The 20706-nt window shown below is 53.8% G+C and overlaps 9 protein-coding genes across 9 annotated transcripts in view; 4 read left to right on the forward strand and 5 right to left on the reverse strand.

The window, feature by feature from the left end:
• Window positions 1-1271, reverse strand: part of GUITHDRAFT_134840 (hypothetical protein) — a gene marked incomplete at both ends in the record, with an annotated part of 3268 nt that extends 1997 nt beyond the window's left edge. The window contains 7 exons of the mRNA XM_005837625.1: window positions 34-102; window positions 273-324; window positions 537-583; window positions 635-730; window positions 816-920; window positions 977-1025; window positions 1108-1271. Coding sequence (XP_005837682.1) covers window positions 34-102; window positions 273-324; window positions 537-583; window positions 635-730; window positions 816-920; window positions 977-1025; window positions 1108-1271 — 582 coding nt within the window. The remainder of the gene's footprint in view (window positions 1-33; window positions 103-272; window positions 325-536; window positions 584-634; window positions 731-815; window positions 921-976; window positions 1026-1107) is intronic.
• Window positions 1272-2329: 1058 nt separating this feature from the next.
• GUITHDRAFT_134841 (hypothetical protein) lies at window positions 2330-4661 on the forward strand (the record flags this gene model as incomplete). Its single annotated transcript, XM_005837626.1, has 12 exons — window positions 2330-3006; window positions 3055-3151; window positions 3205-3279; window positions 3328-3362; window positions 3406-3550; window positions 3601-3762; window positions 3816-3878; window positions 3926-3964; window positions 4018-4065; window positions 4110-4177; window positions 4229-4476; window positions 4522-4661. 12 exons carry the CDS (start codon window positions 2330-2332, stop codon window positions 4659-4661), a joined length of 1797 nt encoding a protein of 598 aa, XP_005837683.1.
• A 393-nt stretch (window positions 4662-5054) lies between these two features.
• GUITHDRAFT_66454 (hypothetical protein) lies at window positions 5055-6249 on the forward strand (the record flags this gene model as incomplete). The annotated part of the gene is made up of 7 exons (XM_005837627.1): window positions 5055-5111; window positions 5278-5326; window positions 5405-5459; window positions 5506-5591; window positions 5878-5968; window positions 6020-6113; window positions 6163-6249. 7 exons carry the CDS (start codon window positions 5055-5057, stop codon window positions 6247-6249), a joined length of 519 nt encoding a protein of 172 aa, XP_005837684.1.
• A 592-nt stretch (window positions 6250-6841) lies between these two features.
• On the reverse strand, window positions 6842-9120 carry GUITHDRAFT_103296 (hypothetical protein; the record flags this gene model as incomplete). Its single annotated transcript, XM_005837628.1, has 2 exons — window positions 6842-7254; window positions 7299-9120. The coding sequence occupies 2 exons, from the start codon at window positions 9118-9120 to the stop codon at window positions 6842-6844; spliced, it is 2235 nt and encodes a 744-aa protein (XP_005837685.1).
• Window positions 9121-10507: 1387 nt separating this feature from the next.
• GUITHDRAFT_50187 (hypothetical protein) lies at window positions 10508-11497 on the forward strand (the record flags this gene model as incomplete). The annotated part of the gene is made up of 2 exons (XM_005837629.1): window positions 10508-11248; window positions 11312-11497. Coding segments are annotated over 2 exons (927 nt in total), but the record flags the coding sequence as incomplete, so codon positions are not given.
• A 136-nt stretch (window positions 11498-11633) lies between these two features.
• Window positions 11634-12178, reverse strand: GUITHDRAFT_103298 (hypothetical protein; the record flags this gene model as incomplete). Its single annotated transcript, XM_005837630.1, has 2 exons — window positions 11634-11748; window positions 11826-12178. 2 exons carry the CDS (start codon window positions 12176-12178, stop codon window positions 11634-11636), a joined length of 468 nt encoding a protein of 155 aa, XP_005837687.1.
• A 340-nt stretch (window positions 12179-12518) lies between these two features.
• GUITHDRAFT_134845 (hypothetical protein) lies at window positions 12519-17331 on the forward strand (the record flags this gene model as incomplete). The annotated part of the gene is made up of 11 exons (XM_005837631.1): window positions 12519-14051; window positions 14093-15043; window positions 15243-15351; window positions 15646-15887; window positions 16066-16162; window positions 16347-16479; window positions 16685-16787; window positions 16832-16955; window positions 17039-17118; window positions 17167-17232; window positions 17290-17331. The coding sequence occupies 11 exons, from the start codon at window positions 12519-12521 to the stop codon at window positions 17329-17331; spliced, it is 3480 nt and encodes a 1159-aa protein (XP_005837688.1).
• Window positions 17332-17335: 4 nt separating this feature from the next.
• GUITHDRAFT_151056 (hypothetical protein) lies at window positions 17336-18052 on the reverse strand. Its single transcript, XM_005837632.1, has one exon. The coding sequence runs from the start codon at window positions 17808-17810 to the stop codon at window positions 17385-17387; it is 426 nt and encodes a 141-aa protein (XP_005837689.1). The 5' UTR covers window positions 17811-18052; the 3' UTR covers window positions 17336-17384.
• Window positions 18053-18847: 795 nt separating this feature from the next.
• Window positions 18848-19300, reverse strand: GUITHDRAFT_103301 (hypothetical protein; the record flags this gene model as incomplete). Its single annotated transcript, XM_005837633.1, has 1 exon — window positions 18848-19300. One exon carries the CDS (start codon window positions 19298-19300, stop codon window positions 18848-18850), a length of 453 nt encoding a protein of 150 aa, XP_005837690.1.
• Window positions 19301-20706: the final 1406 nt, after the last annotated feature.

Here is a 20706-nt window from a genome sequence, read left to right on the forward strand (position 1 = left end):
GGAGTAGGGGAGTTGGTGAGTCAGGGGAGTGACCTGAGAAGCATATAGTTTGCCAAAGTTGCGATAGAGTTGAGACTTCGTTCTGTTGCTACAGTCCGGATTCTGCACAAAAACGTCACTGATAACCTCCTCCTTCTCCCCCCTCCTCTTCCTCCTCCTCGTTCCTCTCCCCACCACTCAACTCCACATGCTTTTTTTCTTCTACTTTCATTTCTGCCCTCTTCCTCCACCCTTGCTGCTGCTGTTGATCGGACCCCCTCCTCTTCCTTTACCTTGAGGATACTCCAGTTGGCGAGCGAGAGGTATTCCTCTGCTTGTTTGTGCCTGGTCAAGGGATGAGCAGCCGCAGGCAGGAGGAAAAGAGCAAAGATACAGCTAAGAGGAGGGGAAAGTGAGGAGGGGCAGGAAGAATAGGACAAGGAAGGTCCGAATGCAAGATGGGGGGAGATCAAGGGGAGAAAGGAGGTAAGCAGAGGAGAACGGGGAAGTGGAAAACTGGCTGGATGAGAGACCAAAAGAGTAAAAGAACATTATACCTTCCCAATCCAAGATTTGCTTCTGCCAGTAAAAGGTAACAAGGAACCTAGCGAAACAATCAGCAAGGAATCTTGCGGAATGAAATTCTCCTCCTCACCAATTCGATTTTCCCTGACCCATAGATATCTAATGAGAACCGCAGAGCTTGAACTGCTCCGGGTATAGAAAGCTCAAAGTCTCCATGCACCAGATACTGCAAAGAAATCCAACACTCAGCCCTCCAACCTACCTCCTCCCTCCTTTCCTTCCTCCCTCCTCTCCCTCCCTCCCTTCCTCACTTTCGTCGCTTCCATCCGGCAGAGTTCGATGAGTGCCAGCTTGCTTTTACGCACGCTCGCTTCCTGCTTCTCTCTCTCCTCGACCGTGGGGAAGACGGAAGGAGGCTGCAGGCGGAGTCAGGCTGTCATGTCCTGCTGTCATGCCTAAGAAAGAGCTTCACCTGTCGAAGAGGAACCAACATCTGGGCAATCTTTGACTTGATTCCGTTCCTTGTGCAATGATGAGCTGCATGGAATCGAACAGGGGATGGGAGGAGAGAGTGGGAGGAGAGGAGCAGGAGGTGAGGACTACCAATCGAGTTCCAGTGTCGTCCTGTCATAGTAGTAGTATGGAACCCCGTAGAAGTAGACAATAATAGATGCTTGCTTCCCTGTGAGCTCACAGATGAACCTTTGTCCCTTGGCTACCGCAAGAGGGTTCAGCTTCTGAGATGGTGGAGGTCGAGTGGTCGCCATGATCCTGAAGTAGAGAAAGATGATCGTAAGTGTTGAGGAGCTCTGCAGTTATCTTCCACCACGCAGCACACCTCTGTCTCTACTTTGTTAGGCCTACAACTCAGCAACACTTGCAAGCTCCTCAGATCTTCAACTACTTGAAAGCAACTGTTAGATACCAGTACTATCGTTTCACCCTTTCCAATGTCACCCCTGCATCCACCTGCACTCTCCTCCCTTTCTTTCTCGTCATCGTCCTCGTCCTCGTCCTCATCCTCGTCCTCGTCCTCCCTCCCCATCCTCTTTCCTCCCTTCCCCCATCCGTGCAACCCCAACGGCTCAAGCATGACGGGCTCGCCTCAGCTGTCGCCTCAGTGCTACTTGCGGTACGAGTGGGGATGAGGGTTTCCTTGTGCAATTGGTACGAGGGGGGAAGAGGGTTGGGCCGTTACGTAGGTTCCAGTACCAGAGATTTTACTCAAACGAGACAGCCTAAGAGGCGCCTCCTTTTTTTTTTTCTTGGTAGAAATTTCAGGGGGGCGGGGTCGAATTTTTTCGACATGTTCATCGAAATTTCCTGGGTAACGGCCGAAATTTTCGGGTCAAACAGGGAAAATTTGGGTGGGGACGCAGAATTTCAGAGGGGCGGGGTCCAAAAGTTGGGAGGGGAAGCTGCACGCCTCTGCGAACATGGCGGGCTGTGGAGGAGGAGAAGAACGGGACATGCTGGCGGCCATGGCGGGAAGACCCTAAGGACAGCAGAGCTGAAGAGTTGTAGAGACCAGCAGAGAGCAAGTTCCTTGTGCGCTGTTGTTTGTTGCCCCTTGCAAAGAAGTTCTGAGCTGTGATTTTGGAAGTTGTTGGGAAAGGAAGCAGGGTTGTGGGGTTGTGAGGAGAAGATAGGGTATACAATCGATCCTTGAGGCAAGTTGAGGAAGAGAGATACTTCTGATCCTTCTGGAACTTTTGCGCCTTCTCTTGGATCAGGTTTGGACTCCAGTAGCCTCCCCATTACAGTTTGCATCGATTTGCCTCATACGCCAGCAGGAAATCTGCTACAGGCCGACTGAACCCCACCCATGTCGAAGCCTGCAACACAGAATATGAATGCTGATAGCGAATCTGAAAAGTCGACGCCTACGGATCCTTCCAAGAGTAGAAGTGGAAGGCTCAGGAACGTTCCAAATTTCGCTGCCATGGCAGCCGGCGTATCTGGGAAGGCGGAGGGCTCCCCGACAAAGACCCCATCTAAGACTTCTAGGAGTCCAACAAGAGGAGCTCAATCTTCTCCTGAGCATGATGGTCTAGACTTTACTGAGCCGATCAAGCCCAGGAGGCTGTACACAGATGACAGCAGCCGGAGGGAGGGCGACGAAGATACTGAAGACGAGGAGCCTCCTGTGGTGAAGAGGCAGCCGCCGAAAGAGGTTCCTTCCCCAGAGCAGCTGGAGTCTTTCAAGAATTTGCCAATGTGGGTCAAGAACCTTGAGTTCCTGACAGAGCCTCTTGAAGGAAGCAAATCCAGCTACATCCTCCGCAACAGCGAGCTGCTCCGTGCTTACTTCAGGACGCAGCAAGGGCAGATGTCCGAGCTGTTTGCTGTCTACGATAGACACCCTCCCAACACTGCGCTTGATCCCAAGTCTGGGACTCTTTACTTCATCAGGACAGAAGAGGGCCTGCAGGATAAAGCCATCAGCCTCAAGAGCGTCGCATCTGGACCCACCAAGCACACCTGGAAAATGGCGTGGGGACGGTTCGAGATCCGCGAGCTTGCTCGCCTTACCTGACATGCTGTCGGCAGAAAGACGCACCTGAAGAAATGGGGGATCTTGTATAAATCATATCGCTGTCGGCACATGTACCAGCCCAAAAACAGCCCTCCACCTTACAGGATGCAGGTACAAGTCAAGCCTTCACTGTCTTGTTTTTGCCTCTGATCAACTCGGTGTAGATTTACGTGCTGGAGGAGCACGATGTAGATATTTCAAGGGGTGACCGTTTGTGTCCTGGGTTGGCTCTCGTGCAGGTGAGACCTCGTTTGCGGATTCTTAACCTGTTTGACGATTTGCTGTAGATCTTGTCGCTGGAGCACGCTCCGTTAAGACATCGGTTTGTGCACTTCCTGCCCAGTCTTCATAACATCTTGATGTAGGAACAAGCCCAAGAGAAAGTACGAAGAGGAGGAAGACGAGGAGATGTCCGACGAACCTATCTCTCCTCCTCCCTACGTTCTTTCCACGCCCCGTACCCCTTTCACCCCAAATAAGTACGCGGCGATCCCTCAGGATCTGGGGCGGGTGAGACTCTCAGTATGTCTATCAGAGGAGACCTCTTACAAGGGCTGCAGGGCATGTGCACTCCCCGGAAGGTAGCGCAGAGGCTGGACTTGGACGTCGACAGGGACCCGCTTTCACTCTCAGCAGAGGCCCTCAGAGCTCTGGAGAAGCAGTCCTTGTTCCAGGACCTTCCCAACCCTCTCTCTAAGATCTCTCCCACCGATCACTACCAGGTGCTGCCAGCCCTTGGCCTCTTGCAAGTCGCCGGTGACCTTGTGGTTGGCAGAAGCGGGTCGTGCTGGAAACCAAGTTCAACCAGCAGCTCGTTACTGCAAGCCTTCCTGACCAGGTCACTTCCTCGCTCTCCCCCGCCCCCTCAGCTGACTGTAGCATCAGGCAAAGCTCTTAAAACTGCAATATGGGGAAATGTCCACGGTGAATTCACAGGCCTGCCGCCTCCCGTGTGCAGGATTGACTCTCCTCTGCAGGCTGTGCTTGCCGGTATCGTAACGGGCAAGCCCTGGGGTCTGCCGGATGTACGAGGAGTCTGTGCTGCAGTTGGGAGTGATGGTTTGACTAGATCGACATCTCGTGCTCCATCGGCCTCAGTGGGAACTCTACCCCCTGCAGCGACCTGACGGCGCTAGGGTAAATGGCTACCTGCTTGCCAGCTGATCCGACTGACGTCAACTCTGACAGCTGGGCTCACTTGATCTCCTTGTGTGCGGCCCATGAGGAGCTGGCGAAGAGCAAAGTACAGCTCGTCCCTGCTGAACCGCTCAGGGTGAGAAATCGTCTCTTCCTCTCTACTGCTCTAGCTCCTCTTTCCCATGCCCATGCCCATGCCCATGCCCATGCCCATGCCCATGCCCATGCTTCTGCTCCTCATGTCGTGGCTGAGCTGCAGCAGGCCATTGCGAAGGTTACAGATCTAGGAGGAATGTCAGGTAACGTCAAAGTAGGGGCTTTGAGAGCAGCTGACAATCCTTCAGAGTCTTGTTCGAATGAGGCGGGCACGCGCCAGGACGCCTTCGCTACTCCTCCAACGTCAGTGAAGCCGGTTACGAGCCTCAGCTTCGAGGACTCTGCCGGGGAGCCAGCGGAGAAGGTGGCGAAAGTATTGGAGCTGTGAGGGGAGGAGGGAGGACGAGGACGAGGACGAGGACGAGGACGAGGACGAGGACGAGCAGCTCAAGATAAGACGTTAAAAAGTTGCCCGAATAAAATTCCCATTAGATTGACTGCAACGTTTCCTCCTCCTCCTCCTTCTTGCCCCCCCTTCCCTCCCTCCCTTCCGGACGCCTTCCCTCTCTCCCTCCCCCCCCCCCTCCAACACCCTTTCTCCCGCCTCCTCCCACTCAGTCTCCTCTGCCCGCCTCTCTCTCTCACACGCTCCTCTCCTTCACGCTCACACCGACCACGACTAGACCCCTGCTCTGTGCATGTCATCACTCATGTTTGAGGTATGACCGGTGCTTTTGGGTCCCTTCGAAAGCAAGGACTGGGGGTAGGGTGGGAAAACAGCATGTCGGGATATGGCAAAGAGGAGACAGCGAAGCTTCGCAGCAACGTGGAGGATCAGGTGAGTGGGGAGGAGAGAGACGAGGAGGAGGAGCCGGAAGAGGAGGAAGGGGAAGTAGGTAGGTGAAGGAGAAGGAAGAAGTATGAGAGAGAAGGAGGGACAAGGAGGAGGTATTGTTGGGAGGATCAGGCGATCAGCTCGGTTGACATGTGATGGTTCGTTACAGCTTGCACGCCTGCTGCAGCAGCTTCAAGACTGCGAGGACCTGAAAGATGGTGCCATCTCCTCTCTCCTCGCCCCTCCTCCTCCTCCCTCCTCCTCCCTCCTTTCTCTCAGTCCTCATTGTCGCACAGATCTCGACGAGGACGAGTACGAATCGACAAAGCAGGACACTCTGAACCAGCTGAGGTAGATGAGCTGCCAGCCTACGAAGAAAGATCACGATGTCCTGCAGAGAATTCGAGCAGTCGCTGCAGAAGATGATCGCGGGGGACATCACTCTAGTCAACGACCTTGGGGGAATGAGATTGGCGATTCAAGGTTTGATTCAAGAAGGAGAGGAGGACAGGGAGAGGACAGGGACAGCACGAGATGAGATGGAGAATACGGATTGAGAGGACCAGGACCAGGACCAGGACCAGGACCAGGACCAGGACCAGGACCAGGACCAGGACCAGGACCAGGACCAGGACCAGGAGAAGGAGAAGGAGGAGCAAGAGAAGGAGCAGGAGCAGGAGCAGGAGCAGGAGCAGGAGCAGGAGCAGGAGCAGGAGCAGGAGCAGGAGCAGCAGGAGTTAGCAGGATCTCTTATGCTGTTGGTGTGCAGGGGCAGTCAGTCAGGCGTTTCGCACTCCCGAGGTCATCAAAATGTTTGCCAACAAGCAGCCAGCACAGCTTCGTCTGCGCCTGGAGCAGAAGTAGGAGGAGCAGGTACGACGACATCTTCCCTGCTGATCGCTCTCATGCAGGAAGGAAGACCTGAAGCTCAAGCGCATCACCCAAGAGTCCTACATGGCACAAGTCGTGGAGATCCTGACGGCGCTAAAGAAGCTGGGAGAGGAGGTGGCTTGCTCCTACCTCCCGCCTCCTCTTCTCGCTGACCCTTTCGCAGCTCAACGCGGAGGAGGAGGAGTTCCTGAAGAAGAATATGTCCCAGCAGCTGGCGCAGTTCGAAGCTGCCTCCTCCGGTGACACCTGACTCGTGCTCTGCGCTGCTCCTCCTGACACACACAACAAAAGACATCTCCGGCTCCAGCATACTCTCCACGGTACCTCCAGCTACTCTCTCTCTTTCTTGCTGCTCACCCTCTCTTTCTCCCACAGGCTGCCGGTCAAGTGCGAGCTGCCAAGAACTAACACAAGGAGCATGTCTTGTCTGAATGAAAGAAGTTTTTTCCTCTTCGCTCGTGCTTCCTTGTTTGATCCTTTTTCTTGTGCAATCCGGAGAGACTTTGAATATCTCAGTGCAAAGCAAGAACAGCAGGAGGCGAGCACCAGAACAAGTAAGGGTAAATAGCTTCTAAAAGCGTGATGGAGCAGAGGAGAGAGCGGTAGGAGGGTACATGGAAACAGAGACGACAGCACCTTAGTTGGATCGTTACATTAACAGCATTTGGGCAACGAATAAATGCAGCATACAACTCGCCCAGTGCAATCGAGTCCAGTCCAGCTCAGCCCAGGTAAGACAGGTTGAATTCAAGTCAATACAACACAAGTCTAGCTCAGCCCAGTCCAGTCAAGATATGTGAATACTAGACAAGTCAAGTCCAGTCGAGTCATGACAAGACAAGTCAAGTCTTCTTTGCTTCTCGCCGGGGATCAAACCGTTTGAGGATCCGATAGAAGTCAAGGCCGAAGGGCTCTGATCCCTGGAGATGCTCGACGAGGGAGAGCAACTTGGAGTTCAAGTCGTCGACCTCAGCGTCAGCCTCCTCCTTGCAGGTGTTCAGCCTCTCCACCTCGCTCAGCAGAAACTTGTTCTTGTCCTGGGCGTCAGCGAGCGACAACCTCAAGGCAGTGACGTTCTGATCTAGACTGATCAGCCTCGCCTGCTCTCTTCTGCTGGGCGAGCCCTGGGAGCTGTCCTTGAATGCGCGAAGTCTCCTTTCGAGCTCCACGTTGTGTCTCAGAGTGTTTGCTAAGAACAAGTGCCACCCATGAGACGTGCTCAATTCTTTGATCGCTTCTTTCACCTGGTTTTCTACTGCAGCAATCAGGTCACCTTCACCTCACCAGTCACAAACTCACCCGGCGTGCGCGTTCCTGCCATGCTTGCAAAACGCGAGGACTGACCGCTGGTATCTGGCAGGAGACTCACTGAGATGTTACTGAAGAGAGCTGCCAGCTCGTTGTCGATCTCCTTGGAACGTTTGAACTCGATCTCCTCGATGCCCTCGATCACAAACCTGATGGTCTTTGAAATCGTCGACATGGTAAGTTTCAGCCTCTCCTCCTCCTCCTCCTCCTCCTCCTCCTCCTCCTCCTCCTCCTCCTCCTCCGCCTTGACTGACAGTTTCAACGACGAAGCTGCAACAATAAACGCTTTTCCGATCTCCTCCTCGACCCCTTGCACGACTTCTTCAAGGGAGGACAAGGAATCGTCGAAGCTCTTGCTCACATGCCCCTCGTCGTACGCCGACCATTCCGACAGTTCACAGGGCACGGGAGAGTTTTCAATGACATCGGAGAAGGATCTGCTCTGAGACATAAGTTTCACCTTCAAGTTCTCGTTCTCACTCTCCATGGCAAAGATTCGAGCATACAGAACGAGCTGTTCATCGATATACTTGTCTATGGCAGACTGCTTGTCCGCTAGCTCAATCTGCAGGCGCTCATATTTCGCTTCCAGACATTGCGCGGTTGAGATGTCCAGAACTTCCGTAAAGTCTCCATTCGAGCTTGACGCGTGATGTATCTTTGCATCTTGGATACGATCATCACACGCATCCAATGAAGGTGTGTTAGTCGGCATGTTTGTTGTTCTCATCTGAGCTGATCGCACGGCACATTGTTCTAGATGTCCACCGTCATTGAACGGATTGCTGTCGACATCACCAGCTGCTTGGCTCACGTGCTGCGACAGAGCCAACACCTGAGAGCTCAGCTGGTCATTCTCTGATTGGAGCAGCGACATCGCAGCCTCCATCTGTTCGAGCTTCTGCTGTAGAGCCTTTTTCTCCTCGACCTGCTTGTCGCTTTGCAACACGAAATGCTTCTCCACGGCCATCAAAGTCCTGATAGTGTTCATCTGACTTCTAACAACCTCCGTTATGCTCTTCTCAGAGTCCTCAAAGAGACTGTCCAACACGTCCAATCTTTGAGATGCGTCGGCAATGTCCGCAGCAAGCAGCACATTGAGCTCTTGGAATGCCTGGAAGAACTCCAGGAGGTTGTCGCCGAGGAGCTTTATCCTCTCGCTTGAGATCATGTCTCTGATCTGTGCGAAGACAGTGTCCGAGTCGTTCTTTCTCAGCCTCGCGTTCTCAGCATTCAGGTAGGTGATCTCTGTTCTCAGCAACTCGATGTGCTCCCCGGCTGCCTGTTTGTCTTGCATGGCCTCATTAAGCAGAGCATGTAGGCTGTGGAGCTCACTGATGAGCTCTGGCATTGCTCCTGCCACCTTCTGCCTCTGCGCCTGGTCATGCTCTAACCTTGTTTCAAGCTTGGCCAGCATTGCAGCGAGACGTCTGTTGTTGTTTCTTTCCTTTTCCAGGCACGTTTGAAGCTCAGCTTGTTGATGTTTAGCCAGCACACCCGAGCTTTTATCCCTCAAGACGTTCTGGTCCTCGAGTTTGCTCTCCAACCTCTCCACTACCTTGCTCCACTCTTCATTGCTGGCCAGACGCATTGACTCTGATTCATCCAGCTTACTTTTGAGCAGGCAGACATCCTGAAAGAGCTGTTGATTCAGCATTTCCGTGTTGGTTCGAGTCTTCTTCTGTTCCACCAACTCATCACAAGTTTGCATCAGCAACCGGCGCAGGTCCATACATTCCCGTTTCCACTCTACCATCTCAGAGCATAAGCTGCAGCAGAAGTCTCTTGAGTTTGCCGTGCTATCAGCCGACATTTGATCCTGATTGTCAACTTCTTTGGTTGCTGTCAACATAATTTGTTCGCACTATATGAAGCTCCTGTCCTCCGTTACCACAACCGTCTGATCATTGAGACCGATCAATCCCGGCCATGCGCATAATCAGTTCCGCACTGACCTCTCTTCTTTCACCACCAACACATCCGCCTTGCAGTGGCTCCTCCCGACTCTCAAGTCTTCTTTGCCAGTCCGTGACTTGCTTGCCTCGTTTGAACCAGCACTGACTCTCAGTACTGTTTCTGCTGCCGCAGTTTGCTCCTTGGTGTCTGCCCCCTCGTTCAACTCCTTTACTCAGTCCCTGTCATTTCACTCTCCTTCTCTAGAGGCACCTTCCGACTACCTACTTCTTCTTCCAACTCTGCTGCTCCTGCTGCCGCTCCTCCTCCTCCTGCTCCTCCTCCTGCTCCTGCTTCTCCGACTCAAGTCTAGAGTGTGATCGCCTGCCCTTCCCTGGACTCGCCCTCGAACAACTTGTCCTCTACCCACCCCCTCCGGACCGTGACCCTCAACAGGGCCCCTCCAAGTAGCTCCTACTACCCACCCTCCCCCTGCCAATATGGTACGGTACCCCATAACATCAGTCAAAGTTGACAGAATATCGACGGGGTCCTCTGGCCGTCGGACCCCCACCCTGTCCGGAAGTTCACCGCGGGACGGTCGCCGCTCTTGGGTCCCGGTTCGTGACTGCGGCCCTACACGCACTGTGGTCAGCCCCCGGCCCGGCAGTCGGAGGTCATCGTTACCGGGCCGGCGGCCATGGACTCAGGCTCGGACCGTCGGGCAGCCGGGCTCAATGCGCGGAAGTTTACTCACTCGGAATTAAGTTAAAAACTACTCAGTCACTAGTACCGCCGACTCGGAACGAGTCAACCGTAGTGAGTGACGCCGGCCCCGGTGATTCAACTTTGTAAACTGGCAAGTGACTCAGCCTGCCGGGCCATACTCTCAGGCTGACCGTACGGTACGGTCACTACTCAATGACGGCGGGCCGCGGGCCGCGGGCCGCGGCGCCGGCCCGGGCGCGCACCGTACGGTCAACTTGAACTTGGCAAGGCTTCCGTTACCCTTTGGGTCGATGATCGGTTACGCCTAAAGGTCTGCATTCCCCTCGGCATCCCTGGATGGGCGGCCAATGGGAGGTGGTGGAAACGGAGGAGGTGGTGAGCAGCTGAGGACTCGCCTCTGACCACGTAAATGGCTGCCCTCAAGTCTGATTGATACCCTCGATATCGTCTCTTCTCAGCTTCTTTCCTATCCATCTGCACTCCAAGGGCACTAGCTGACCTTGGTTTCCTCCGATTTGATCGAGCTTTGACCCGAGGAAGCAAGGGTACACATCATGGATGAGGTAGCATCGAGAGATATCTCCTGGGATGAGATCGACAAGTTCAAGTACTACTTCTATGGTCCATCGCTATCCCTTCTCGTGCGGTTCTGCCTGTATCCTTTGTCTGTCGTGAAAACAAGGTTGCAAATGCAGAAGGATCCTTACTCGATAGCAGCAAGTGCACCCTCAGTGAACCACTATAGTGGGACTCTGGACGCATTCCACAAGATCATCCGGCACGAAGGGGTACGTGGATTGTTCAAAGGCTTTGGAGTCAGTACTGTCGGAATCGTGTCGGGGCAGCTGTACATCACGACTTACGAATATGTGCGCCATCATCTGATGCACATGAACGAGAGGAACAGGTTCATCTCTCCGAAGAGGATGAACGTGGTGAGGAACGCAGTGGCCGGGGGATGCGCATCGCTGGTCTCGCAGACCATCGTGGTCCCGATCGACATCGTCTCGCAGAAGCAGATGATGAACTTTGGCACCGGTGACTCCAACGGCTCTCTGGTCCACGTCAGCAAAGAGATCCTACGGCAAGATGGGGTGAAAGGATTTTACAAAGGGTTCGGAGCTTCTTTGTGCGTCTATGCCCCATCTTCAGCGATATGGTGGGGTAGCTACGGGTACCTGAGGGAAAGGCTGCAGAGCCACTTTATGCCTACGTCGCATGCCTCCAAGCGGTTGACGGAGGCATCAGCTGGAGCATCAGCTGGATTGGTTGCAGCCGTAGCCACGAACCCGATAGACGTGGCAAGGACGCGGCTTCAGGTGCGGGATCGATTGATACTCTCAGCTCTCTGATTTACCCAGTCCTGACAAACTGTCGACCAGGTGGAGGGGCATCCGCGAGATGGCAGTAACCTGCGGACTACTCTCCGGCATCTCTGGTGTCAAGAGGGGCCAAAAAGTTTGTTGAAGGGAGTCCAAGCACGCATCATGGCATCTGTACCATCTTCAATCATGATCGTCACAGTTTACGAGCTTGTGAAGAGGCTCAGCAAGAGGACAGACAAGCACTACCCGCATCGAACGAGCTTGTAGATAACAGTTGTAAGGGAAGTAAGTGATTGAAACTTTGACACCAAACCAAGAAGAACAACTTATGTCAAACAATTCATGCGCATCGGGGAATTACATTCCAGCGACTCGCAAGTTATGCGTTTCCAAAAATGGGAACTTGCGGAGGAACCTTGCCAGATTGGATAAACCCTGGCTGCCCGGTCACCTCACCAGCCTTGTCCCAATGCCATTGTCGCCTTACGGTCATCCTGCAATCAGATTCAGCGGCAACCCCCATGCACACTTGTCATCACACTAGTCCTTCTGCCCTCTACCTCAGTCTCACCTCCGCATCATTCGCCCGAAGTCGCTCGCAAGGTTCGAGCTCCCGTCATCGAGCCCCATCTCGGTAACGAAGTATGGATCATGCTCCCATTGATGTCCAGGTCCGTTGAGCACACTGGAGGGGAGAGAACTTCCCTTCGATCGCGAAGAAGAAGAGTGTTGAGCAGACAGAGACTTTGACCACATCCCATCGATGTTCTTCTGGATTTGCGCTGGAAGCGTCGACCCTGGGCTTTCTGACAGAGCGCTTCTGCGGGCTGACAACGAAGCCAGAAGGATGAGGTAGACACAAGATAAAGTTGCTGCAAGGAGACAGGCAACGACCTTCCTTCTTACATTGTTGAATGGCACCATCCCTGTGAACTGTGTTCTGTTCACACTTTCTTTCACAACCCAGACTGCCAAGTACTTCTGCTCTCTTCCTCTTCCTCTTCCTCTTCCTCTTCCTCTTCCTCTTCCTCTTCCTCTTCCTCCTCTTCCTCTTCCTCTTCCTCTTCCAAGCTTACTACTGGACGCTCTGTTCACCTCGGACCATGCCCCTGCCCCTTGGTGTCCTAAAACGGTTATGATCGTTATGAACTAGTTCCAGTGCAAGCCGGCACTGCCGCGACCGGGCGGCCCGGGGGCGGGCCCATGTGTCCGTTATACCAGTAACGGAGAAGAGAGGGTTCAACGGCTGTCGGGTCAATCTGGCATGGCAACGGCGTCGCTTCTGGGGCGGCTGGGGCTGGAGGAGGTGGAGGAGATGATGCCGGGAGGAACCAAGTCGCTCTTGGCGGGCTCTGCTTCAAGTTCCCATGCTCTCTCCGAGCTGGAGGCTGAGTCGCTCGACTACATCGAAGAATGCATCCTTCCCACCCTGATGCCAGCGTTGGTGGAGCTCGGGCTGCGGGTGGAGGAGAAGGGCTTTCCTCCTGTGCCAGGGACGCATGGAGTGGAGGGATCGTTCAACCCTGTTCGGTTCCTGGCGCAGCAGCTCGTTCGAATGAAGTCACAAGAGCCTGAGCTGAGGAAGGTCAAGTACTGCGAGAGGCTGCAGGAGCTAGCAGCTTTAAGGGCTGCAGACAGATCAGCGAAGCTGGAAGCGATCAGAAAGGCCCAAGAGGCCGCAAAGTCAGAGAAAGAGCTGGCAGAGGAGCTTGCGAGCAGAGCTCAGGAGGAGGAAACGATGAGAGAAAAGGCGAGGATTGAGAAGATCATCTCCGACCAAAGGGAAGCGGAGAGGAGCAAGGCGCAGGAAGTGCTGGCGGACATGCTCAAAGAGGATGCGGGCCTTCAGAGCGAGGTGATGGAGCTGTGGAAGAGATGCGATGGCAAGGTTCTAGAGGCTGACTTCTCGAGCGAGGAGAGGGTGATGGCTCTAGAGGACTCGCTCAAGTTCCTCGTGTGCGAGTGGCTGTGCATGAACTCTGTTGCGAGCTACGTGGCGGTCGCAGAGCTGAAAGGAAACCTGCGAGACGACCTCGTTCACACAGTCGCTGCCTGCTCCAAGGACGTGGAGATTCCGGTGGAAGCTCCCCCAAAGGCTGAGGAAGAGGAAGTCGACGGAGAGGAGCCTCCTCCTCCTCCAAAGCCGATCAGGAAGCGAGTGTGTGACAGGGTGAAGCTGACACCGTACGGGGGAGAGACAGCGTACGTCCTGCACAAGGGACAGGGGCTAACGTGGCGGAGGGTGCTGCAGCGAAGGAGCCCCCTGGTGATCCTCGACACCAAGTTCACTGACGGGCTTCTCTTCTTCGATGGGGAGAAGCGGCAAGGGACATACCTTTCAGTCCCTCTGGCAAAGAGCCGGCAAGTGGTGCAGCCATCTGAAACTTCCGAGGAGGAAGGAGAGGAGGAGGAGGAGGAGGAGGAGGAGGAGGAGGAGGAGGGCGTTCAGAAGAAGGCAGAGAAACCGGAGCTTCCCTTCCTCCATGGAGCGATCTGCGCAGACACGTTCGAGTCGTTTGGAGAGGAAGGAGATAGGCTCGAGCTGGGTGAGAAGGACGTGATGAAGTTTCGAGCTGCAAGTTACGTGCTAGGAGAGCAGCTGCTTGCTGCTGAGGCTCGCTTCAAGTACGCAGAGCGACAGAGAGCTCTCCTACAGCTCGAAGAGTCCATCGAGGCGAGGATAACTCTCCCCGTCTTCTGCCCTGCCCTGCCCTGCCCTGCCCTGTCCTGCCCTGTCCTGCCTCCATTTGTCTTGTCTCGCCTTCAGCCTTCTCCCCATGTCTACGTTCTCCTCATGGTTCTGTCTCGGACCTCGAGCCTCTGACGCTGATCTCACAGAACCCTGACGTGGACATCGAGGCTGCAGCCTTGCAGGGCCTCCGTGCGATCAGGAGGCTACACCCCTTGAAGGAATGGCGGGTCGAGATCGGCCTCCTCGAGACGAGCAAGCGGATGTGCTGGATGGACTTCATGAAGGACGGGAAGGAGGATTTGAAGATGATGGCGAGCAGGAGGATGGTGCTCAGCGACAAGGAGGAGGAGAAGGGGAATGAGATGGAGGAGGACAAGGACAAGCTTCGACTGAGTCTGCAGGCGATGAACAGGAGGGAGCTAGTGCTGGACAAGTCTGAGGTGCTGGGGATGGCGATCAGGGTAGCGGTTCCTGTCAGAGATCGAGGGATGCAGGAGGGAGGAGGGATGATTTTCATGAGCAGGGAGGAGCGGATGGGTCCGGACTCCACTGGGATAGAGGAGGAGGATAAAATCTTCCTCTCGAGCCTCGCGCAGATCCTTGCACGCTCCTTCCTCTGCCCGACCAAGACTGCTCATCGTCTGCTCCTCAGGACGGCGACGCGAGCGGTAGGACGAGGAGAGGAGCTGCAGGGTCTGTGCGAGGCCTCGGTGGAGATAGCTAGGAGGTTCTCGTGGGAGGCGAAGGGGGCGAAGGCGTTTGTTGCCTTCCTAGTGGAGGAAAAGCTTCGCTTCATTGCAGGCGACCCTCCTCCTGGAATCGATGTCGCACCTCGCTCCACCTCCACCACCTCCTCCTCCATCTGCTGTGGAGGACTCGAGAGCTTCCCCGAGCTCGATAATCTTCCTGCGGCCCTCCGAGCCCTCCGGACTGGCATCGCGTCGAAGGAGGAGGCGGAGATGATCTTTCCTCTGCTGGATGGCAGCAGGAGGGGCCTGGGCATCCTCTGCCTGTTCGGAACCAGCAAGGCAGGAAAAGAGCACAACGAGGAGATGATGAGCGAGGTGGCAACGGTGCTCTCCTCTGCCCTATTGCAGGTGACGCAGACATGCTGCTGCTGCTGCTGTTCATCCTGCTCCTGCTCCTGCTCTTGCTCCTGCTTGTCTACTCCTGCTCCTGCTCCTGCTCCTGCTTGTCTACCTCCTGCTCCTGCTCCTGCTCGTCCTCCAACTCGACCTCCTCCTCTTCTTTGTGGATCGCACTTCTTGCCCGGTCGGGACATGAGACCTGCTTCAGGTCAACTTTCGTAGGAAATTTCTCAACGCAGTGGAGGCTGCCATGACTGATGTGCTGGAGGCAACCCAAGACGTCTCTGCCCTCACACTTTCGTTCCCCAACTTCTCAGGTGCCCCCCTCCCCTCCTTCCTCTTTTTCCTTCTCCACCTCTTCTCCCCTCCCCTTCCCTGCTCTCCCCTCCCTGCTCCCCTCCCCCTCCTCCCCTCCCCCTCTTTGTGTCTTCTCCTCCTCTTCTTCTCCCTTTCTCCACCTCTTTCGGGTTTCTTCTTGTCTCCTTCTCCCCTCGCTAGTTTCCCTGTCGTTGTTTGTAATCCACTCCTTCCTTCGATTCCTCTCCTCCTGCCATTCTCCTGCCTCCTCTCCCTGGCACTCCTTCTTCGTTTCCGCCATGACCGATGCTCAGGGCACCACTACCTGGCCAAGTTCATGGCAAGGAGAGGAGGAGGAGGAGGAGGAGGAGGAGGAGGAGGAGGGGAGGACTTTTTGCAGCTCCGAGAGGGTCAGGCGATCTCAAGCAGCAGCAGCACCAGTCTTCTCCGCGAGTATCCGATCAGCTTGAGCAGCGGCACAGTCGCCTTCCTGGGTGTAGACGCCAAATCACATGAGGATTCCCTCACCCACGCTTATCAGCCTTCTGTCAAAGAGGTGCCTCCTCCTCCTCCTCCTCCTCCTCCTCCTTCGGTTGGTTCTGGTGCTTGCCTTGCGCTCGTTTCTTGTGTCTGCTCTCATTCGTATCCTCCTGCTCATCTCCTCATCCTGTTCCTCTTCCTGCACCCTCCTGGCTCTTTCTCCCCTTCTACTCGTCCTCTGACGCTCATCAAAGGTGATGCTCGAGGCCAGCAGTCATTTCTCGTGGGTAGCTGAAGAGATCTGGAAGGAAGGTCTCTTCCCCAACCGCTACCAGTCTCTCTCCATAGAAGGTTACATCCTCTATGCCCAAGTTCTCGTCCTCGTCCTCGTCCTCGTCCTCGTCCTCGTCCTCGTCCTCTCGTCCTCATGTGTAGCCCGCTGGCTCTCCTTACTCATTTCTCCCTCCTTCCCCTCTCCACACTCCTCTCCTCCTCTCCTCCTCTCCTCCTCTCCGCATTTCCTTGCTCATCACAGCATCAGACGAGTCGGAGCCCCTCCCCGTGGGCTCTTTATCCTACACCATCGCCGAGCAGATGTGGCTCAGGACTCATTACCCCGTCGCTCGCTACCTGCATGCCAACCAGCAAGTTCAGCTGCATGTTCAGAGGTCTTCCTCCAGCCCGTTCCATCCTTCTCCTCCCTCCTCTCCCTCCTCTCCCTCCTCTCCCTCCTCTCCTGACTTCTCCCTCCTCTCCTGACTTCTCCTGACTTCTCCTTTCTCCCTGTCCTACCATTTTCATCCTCTCTTCCTCCTCTCCCCGTTGCTTCTCCTTCTCCCATTTCTCCTCCTCGTTTCTCATAACAGTCCGCAGGCCGTTCCTCGACAACATCCGCAAGCCGGACTCTCAACTCCCCAGCTCCGTCACCAAACTTGTGCAGGGCGTCATGTACATGCTAGGCCACAAGCAGAGTGAGGTCGAGCATGTCGACTGTCACGCCGGCAGCTGACGCCATGGCAGGTCACCCAGTGGAGCAGCTGCCGCAAGTTGGTGTCGCGCCATCTCATCAAGGAGATGATGATCATGGACGTGCGGCTGCGCGTCAAGAAGCACAAGTTTCTTCTCGCCGCGGAGGCAGTAGAGAGTGAGACCTTCCTTCATCTACAGCTAGAGCTGACCCCTCCTGCTCCTGCTCCTGCTCCTCCTCTCTCCCCGGCTCCCTTGCAGCATTAGATCATCCCCATGTGGCCATGGAGGCAGGGCCAGCAGCCACCTCCCTCTTTCAGTGGCTTCTTGTCATGCGCGAGGTTCTCCTCCTCCTCTTTCTCCTCTGAGCTCCCTCAGGTGCCTTGCAGGTCAGAGAACAAGCGATTCGAGGACGCATCGACGCCCTCAAGCACGCGTACAGCCTTCACAACAAGGTTTGCAAAGGAGGAGGCGGAAAGTGACACGCTGTCATTGAGCTGACTTGCAAGCAGGGTTCCCCGCCGAGCAAGTTGCTCGAGGAAGAGAATCAGTGAAAGGAAACATTCTTTATCAACAAATTGTAAATCGAAGCTGCTTGCTATCCCTGCTATCTGTGGCTGTAGTCGTTCAACAGGTGAGCAGCATCAGTGTACATAAGACCAGCTCTTGATCCAGCCCTCCTCTCCATCTCCGCATAAGACAGGTCTTCCTTCTGAGCAGCAGAGACAAGCTCCAACAGCTCCCCGTCCTTCTTCCCTTGCGCCTTGTCCTTCAACACGAAAGTATCGGGCTCTGACTTGCTCCTCGGCATGGAGGGAGCTCCAGGGGAAGAGTCGAAGGAATCTGCCCTTGACGTCGGCCGGCTGTTGGACGTGGCGAAGGGACTTGCTGCACCTGACGAGCCGCTCGACCTCTTCTTGTTCATGGACAACCATTCGTTTGCAAGCTCCACACCACCCGACGCACAGAGCTCCTCGTAGAAATACAGTTCAACTTTGCTCATTTTCTTTCCTCGAGCATGTGCTGCCGCCATCTGGGAAGTGCAGGGGTCGTCCCTGTCAGACTCGAGGTGATTAGAGAAATGAGGTACGATATCAGCGAAACACGGCGAACTACAGAGCTTCTTGGTTTCGTGAGCAAGGTATGATTTGCGCGTGCTTCCGCTACAATCGGGTCACAGAGAAGAGTTCGAACACTCTTCAGATCGCTCTCCTGCTGCGTCTGACTCCTTCCCTCGCTCCTCACGCTCTCACGATGCGTGCTTCACGATTCCCCACCTCAATTTCTATAAAGCCTCCTTACACGTGATCTGCCCCCTTCTCTTGGGATGACTACCCCCTCTTTGAACCCAAAAGTACACCCTCCTTGAGGACTGTAAGGGCCAATGGTCATCAGTCATGATTTGATGACAGTCTTCACAACCTTCAGATCATTCCTGTAAGGGGTCAGCATGACCAATCTTTACTCCTTCTCCTTTGAAAACATCGTTTCGTCCGAGGGCCTCGTGATGACTGGGTCCGGGAGCAACAGGTCGCCAACACATCGTGACCTGACGCCTATGTTAGGTCAGCAGTCATGAGGGACTTCAGACTCCTCTCGATTTCCGCCGGAGCGGGCTCGGCAGCTGCGCGTAACTGGAAGGAGTAGGGAAGCTGGTGATGAGCCTCCAGGGTTTCTTTTAATGTCTGCCAATCCATCAGTGTGAGTTGAAGCATTTGAAGCAGTTGATAGAGTTGTTCGACAACGTTTCTTGTTGCTACAGCACAAAGAAGCGAACTTTTCACTGATGAGTTATTGATCACTTCTGAAGTGATATAGATGACATTGAAATGTCTGTACGCTCATCAGACGACCAACATTTGCCTTCGCAACGGATTAGTCATTCGAACGCAAGGTAGGTCATTAGTCATTCGAATGCAAGGTTGGTTCGCACTTTTGCAAATGAGTTGTTATCATTCAAAATATTGACATGTAATAATTTCGTATTAGACATGTTTTATTCATGGTAAAGAATACATTAAGAAACAGAAAGAATACTTCTACACACTCGTCCAACTAGCTGAGACGTTCTCACTCATCAGAGTCAGGATGAACAAGGTGAGCAGCATCAGTGAAGAGAAGTCCAGCATTGTATCCTAATCTTAGCTTTGCGAGCTCAAAATCTACCTCGGTGGAAATCTTCTTGCTTCTGTGCGAGAATGAGTCGCTCCTGTTCGACCTCACGAACTTTTCTCTGCAGGACTCAATGCTTGAGCGCCTTGCAGGAGTTGGAGTCTGGCTGCGCGAGGTGTTGCAGGAACTTGGCAGCGAGGTAGAATGACTGAGAGTCGACCGAGGGCTGGAAGCGCCGGACCTGGAGCTTTGTAGTTTCCTCATGCTGAGCCATTCCGATGCCTCTTTTTGTCCGCCGCTCATCAGAAGCTCTTCATAGAAATACATGTCGATCTTGGAAACTCTTGGAGCATGACGAGCATTGTTGCAATCCTGCTCGAGCATTTTGTTCGTGTCGTTGGTGGAGGGCATGGGTGATGTGGAATTCACGGGGGGCGCAGTGGGATATAAAGACTGACGGGGAAACCTGTAAACGTGTGACCTGTCAGCACCCCTCCAAACCGACTGCCTTGTGATTCCAAAAGTCATAAAATTACATCGCTTCAGAGCTTCCACACGTCATCTCGAAGAATTTCTGTCAGTCAGATGCCTTTTTGTGAGTACAGGAAAATTCCAGAAGAGGTCACTTGCAGGGATCACAATGTCTCCGGATATTGCTTGCATAGCCCTTTCATTCCAAACGCCTTCTTTTCACACCTCACAGATCTGTCTAGAACGACTCTTTTGTCATCGGTTACAGAGTCTCAGAGTGCCTTACAGGTTTCCTCGTGATGATCTTTACCACAGTTGAGAGTCTCCCGATCCAGTCGGTGTGACACAAACGTGCGCAAAGAAATCCCCGCCCCACTGCCAGTCTCCCTCCCCCACCTCCCTCTCTATTTCCCTCCCTCCCTCCTCTTCTTGTCTACCTCCTGCATCTTTCCCTCTGTTTCTTCTCTTTCTCCCTCAATTCTCTTCACCCTCTCACCCTCTCACCCTCCATCCTTCCCTCTTTACAACGAACATCTCATCACGTCATCATCGCATGCAAAATTCACATCTTCGTTTAATGAAACCTCTCAACACCGCAGAAATGTATCTTTACCAGGAGCTTGTATCCTCGGCTGGACGTGAAAAGGCCGTGTCATGGATTCAATCTGTCAAACGAGCTGAGATGAGGGCGAGAAATTCGAACTCATTCAGCACTTCAACGAATTCAAGTGGATTTTCCTCAAGGACATCCTCTACATGCAGTCAACAACACCTGGCAATGGTGATTTCCGCTGCAGATTATCGCAAGAAGCATGCAGATGGAACTTGCACAAAAACTGAACAACACTGCTGCACCGATGATCACCTTTTGGTGTCATTGCGATGAACGTATCAAGCTGCAATTATTTACGCGATTTACAATTCGAGCGATTGAAATGATATCAGCTTTGAGAAAGTCCTTTCTACTTGAATCTACTTTGCCTTCAAAGCGTTGTAGTCTATCCTTCACTAGGTTCAGAAATCAACTTGTAAATTAAACACAGTCAATGAAATTGAGGAGGAAAAGAAGCTTTACAAGTTTCACGAATCAAGCTCTCAGGTTTTCACCATTTTTATTAGCATCGATGATTCAATACAATGTCCAAACAAGCATCTCGTTTCAAGAGCGTTTCCCTTGTATTCGTCCTCGTCAACCAGATGTTTCCTCCAATATCTTGACACTTTCCGAGCGATTCACATCACAACGGTGCCCAAAACTCTACCAATGCTCAGCGACTGTCTTAAACGTATTATAAATCTCTTCCCTGTAAGGCTCGCCTGTAAGCCTTGTCAGCATTTTAAGACTT

This window comes from Guillardia theta (genome assembly GCF_000315625.1).
Source record: "Guillardia theta CCMP2712 unplaced genomic scaffold GUITHscaffold_13, whole genome shotgun sequence".
Classification (NCBI taxonomy): Eukaryota; class Cryptophyceae; order Pyrenomonadales; family Geminigeraceae; genus Guillardia; species Guillardia theta.

Bases quoted from the DNA above. Each gene is read 5' to 3' on its own strand.
- GUITHDRAFT_151056 (XM_005837632.1), bottom strand. From the start codon at position 17,810: ATGGCGGCAGCACATGCTCGAGGAAAGAAAATGAGCAAAGTTGAACTG.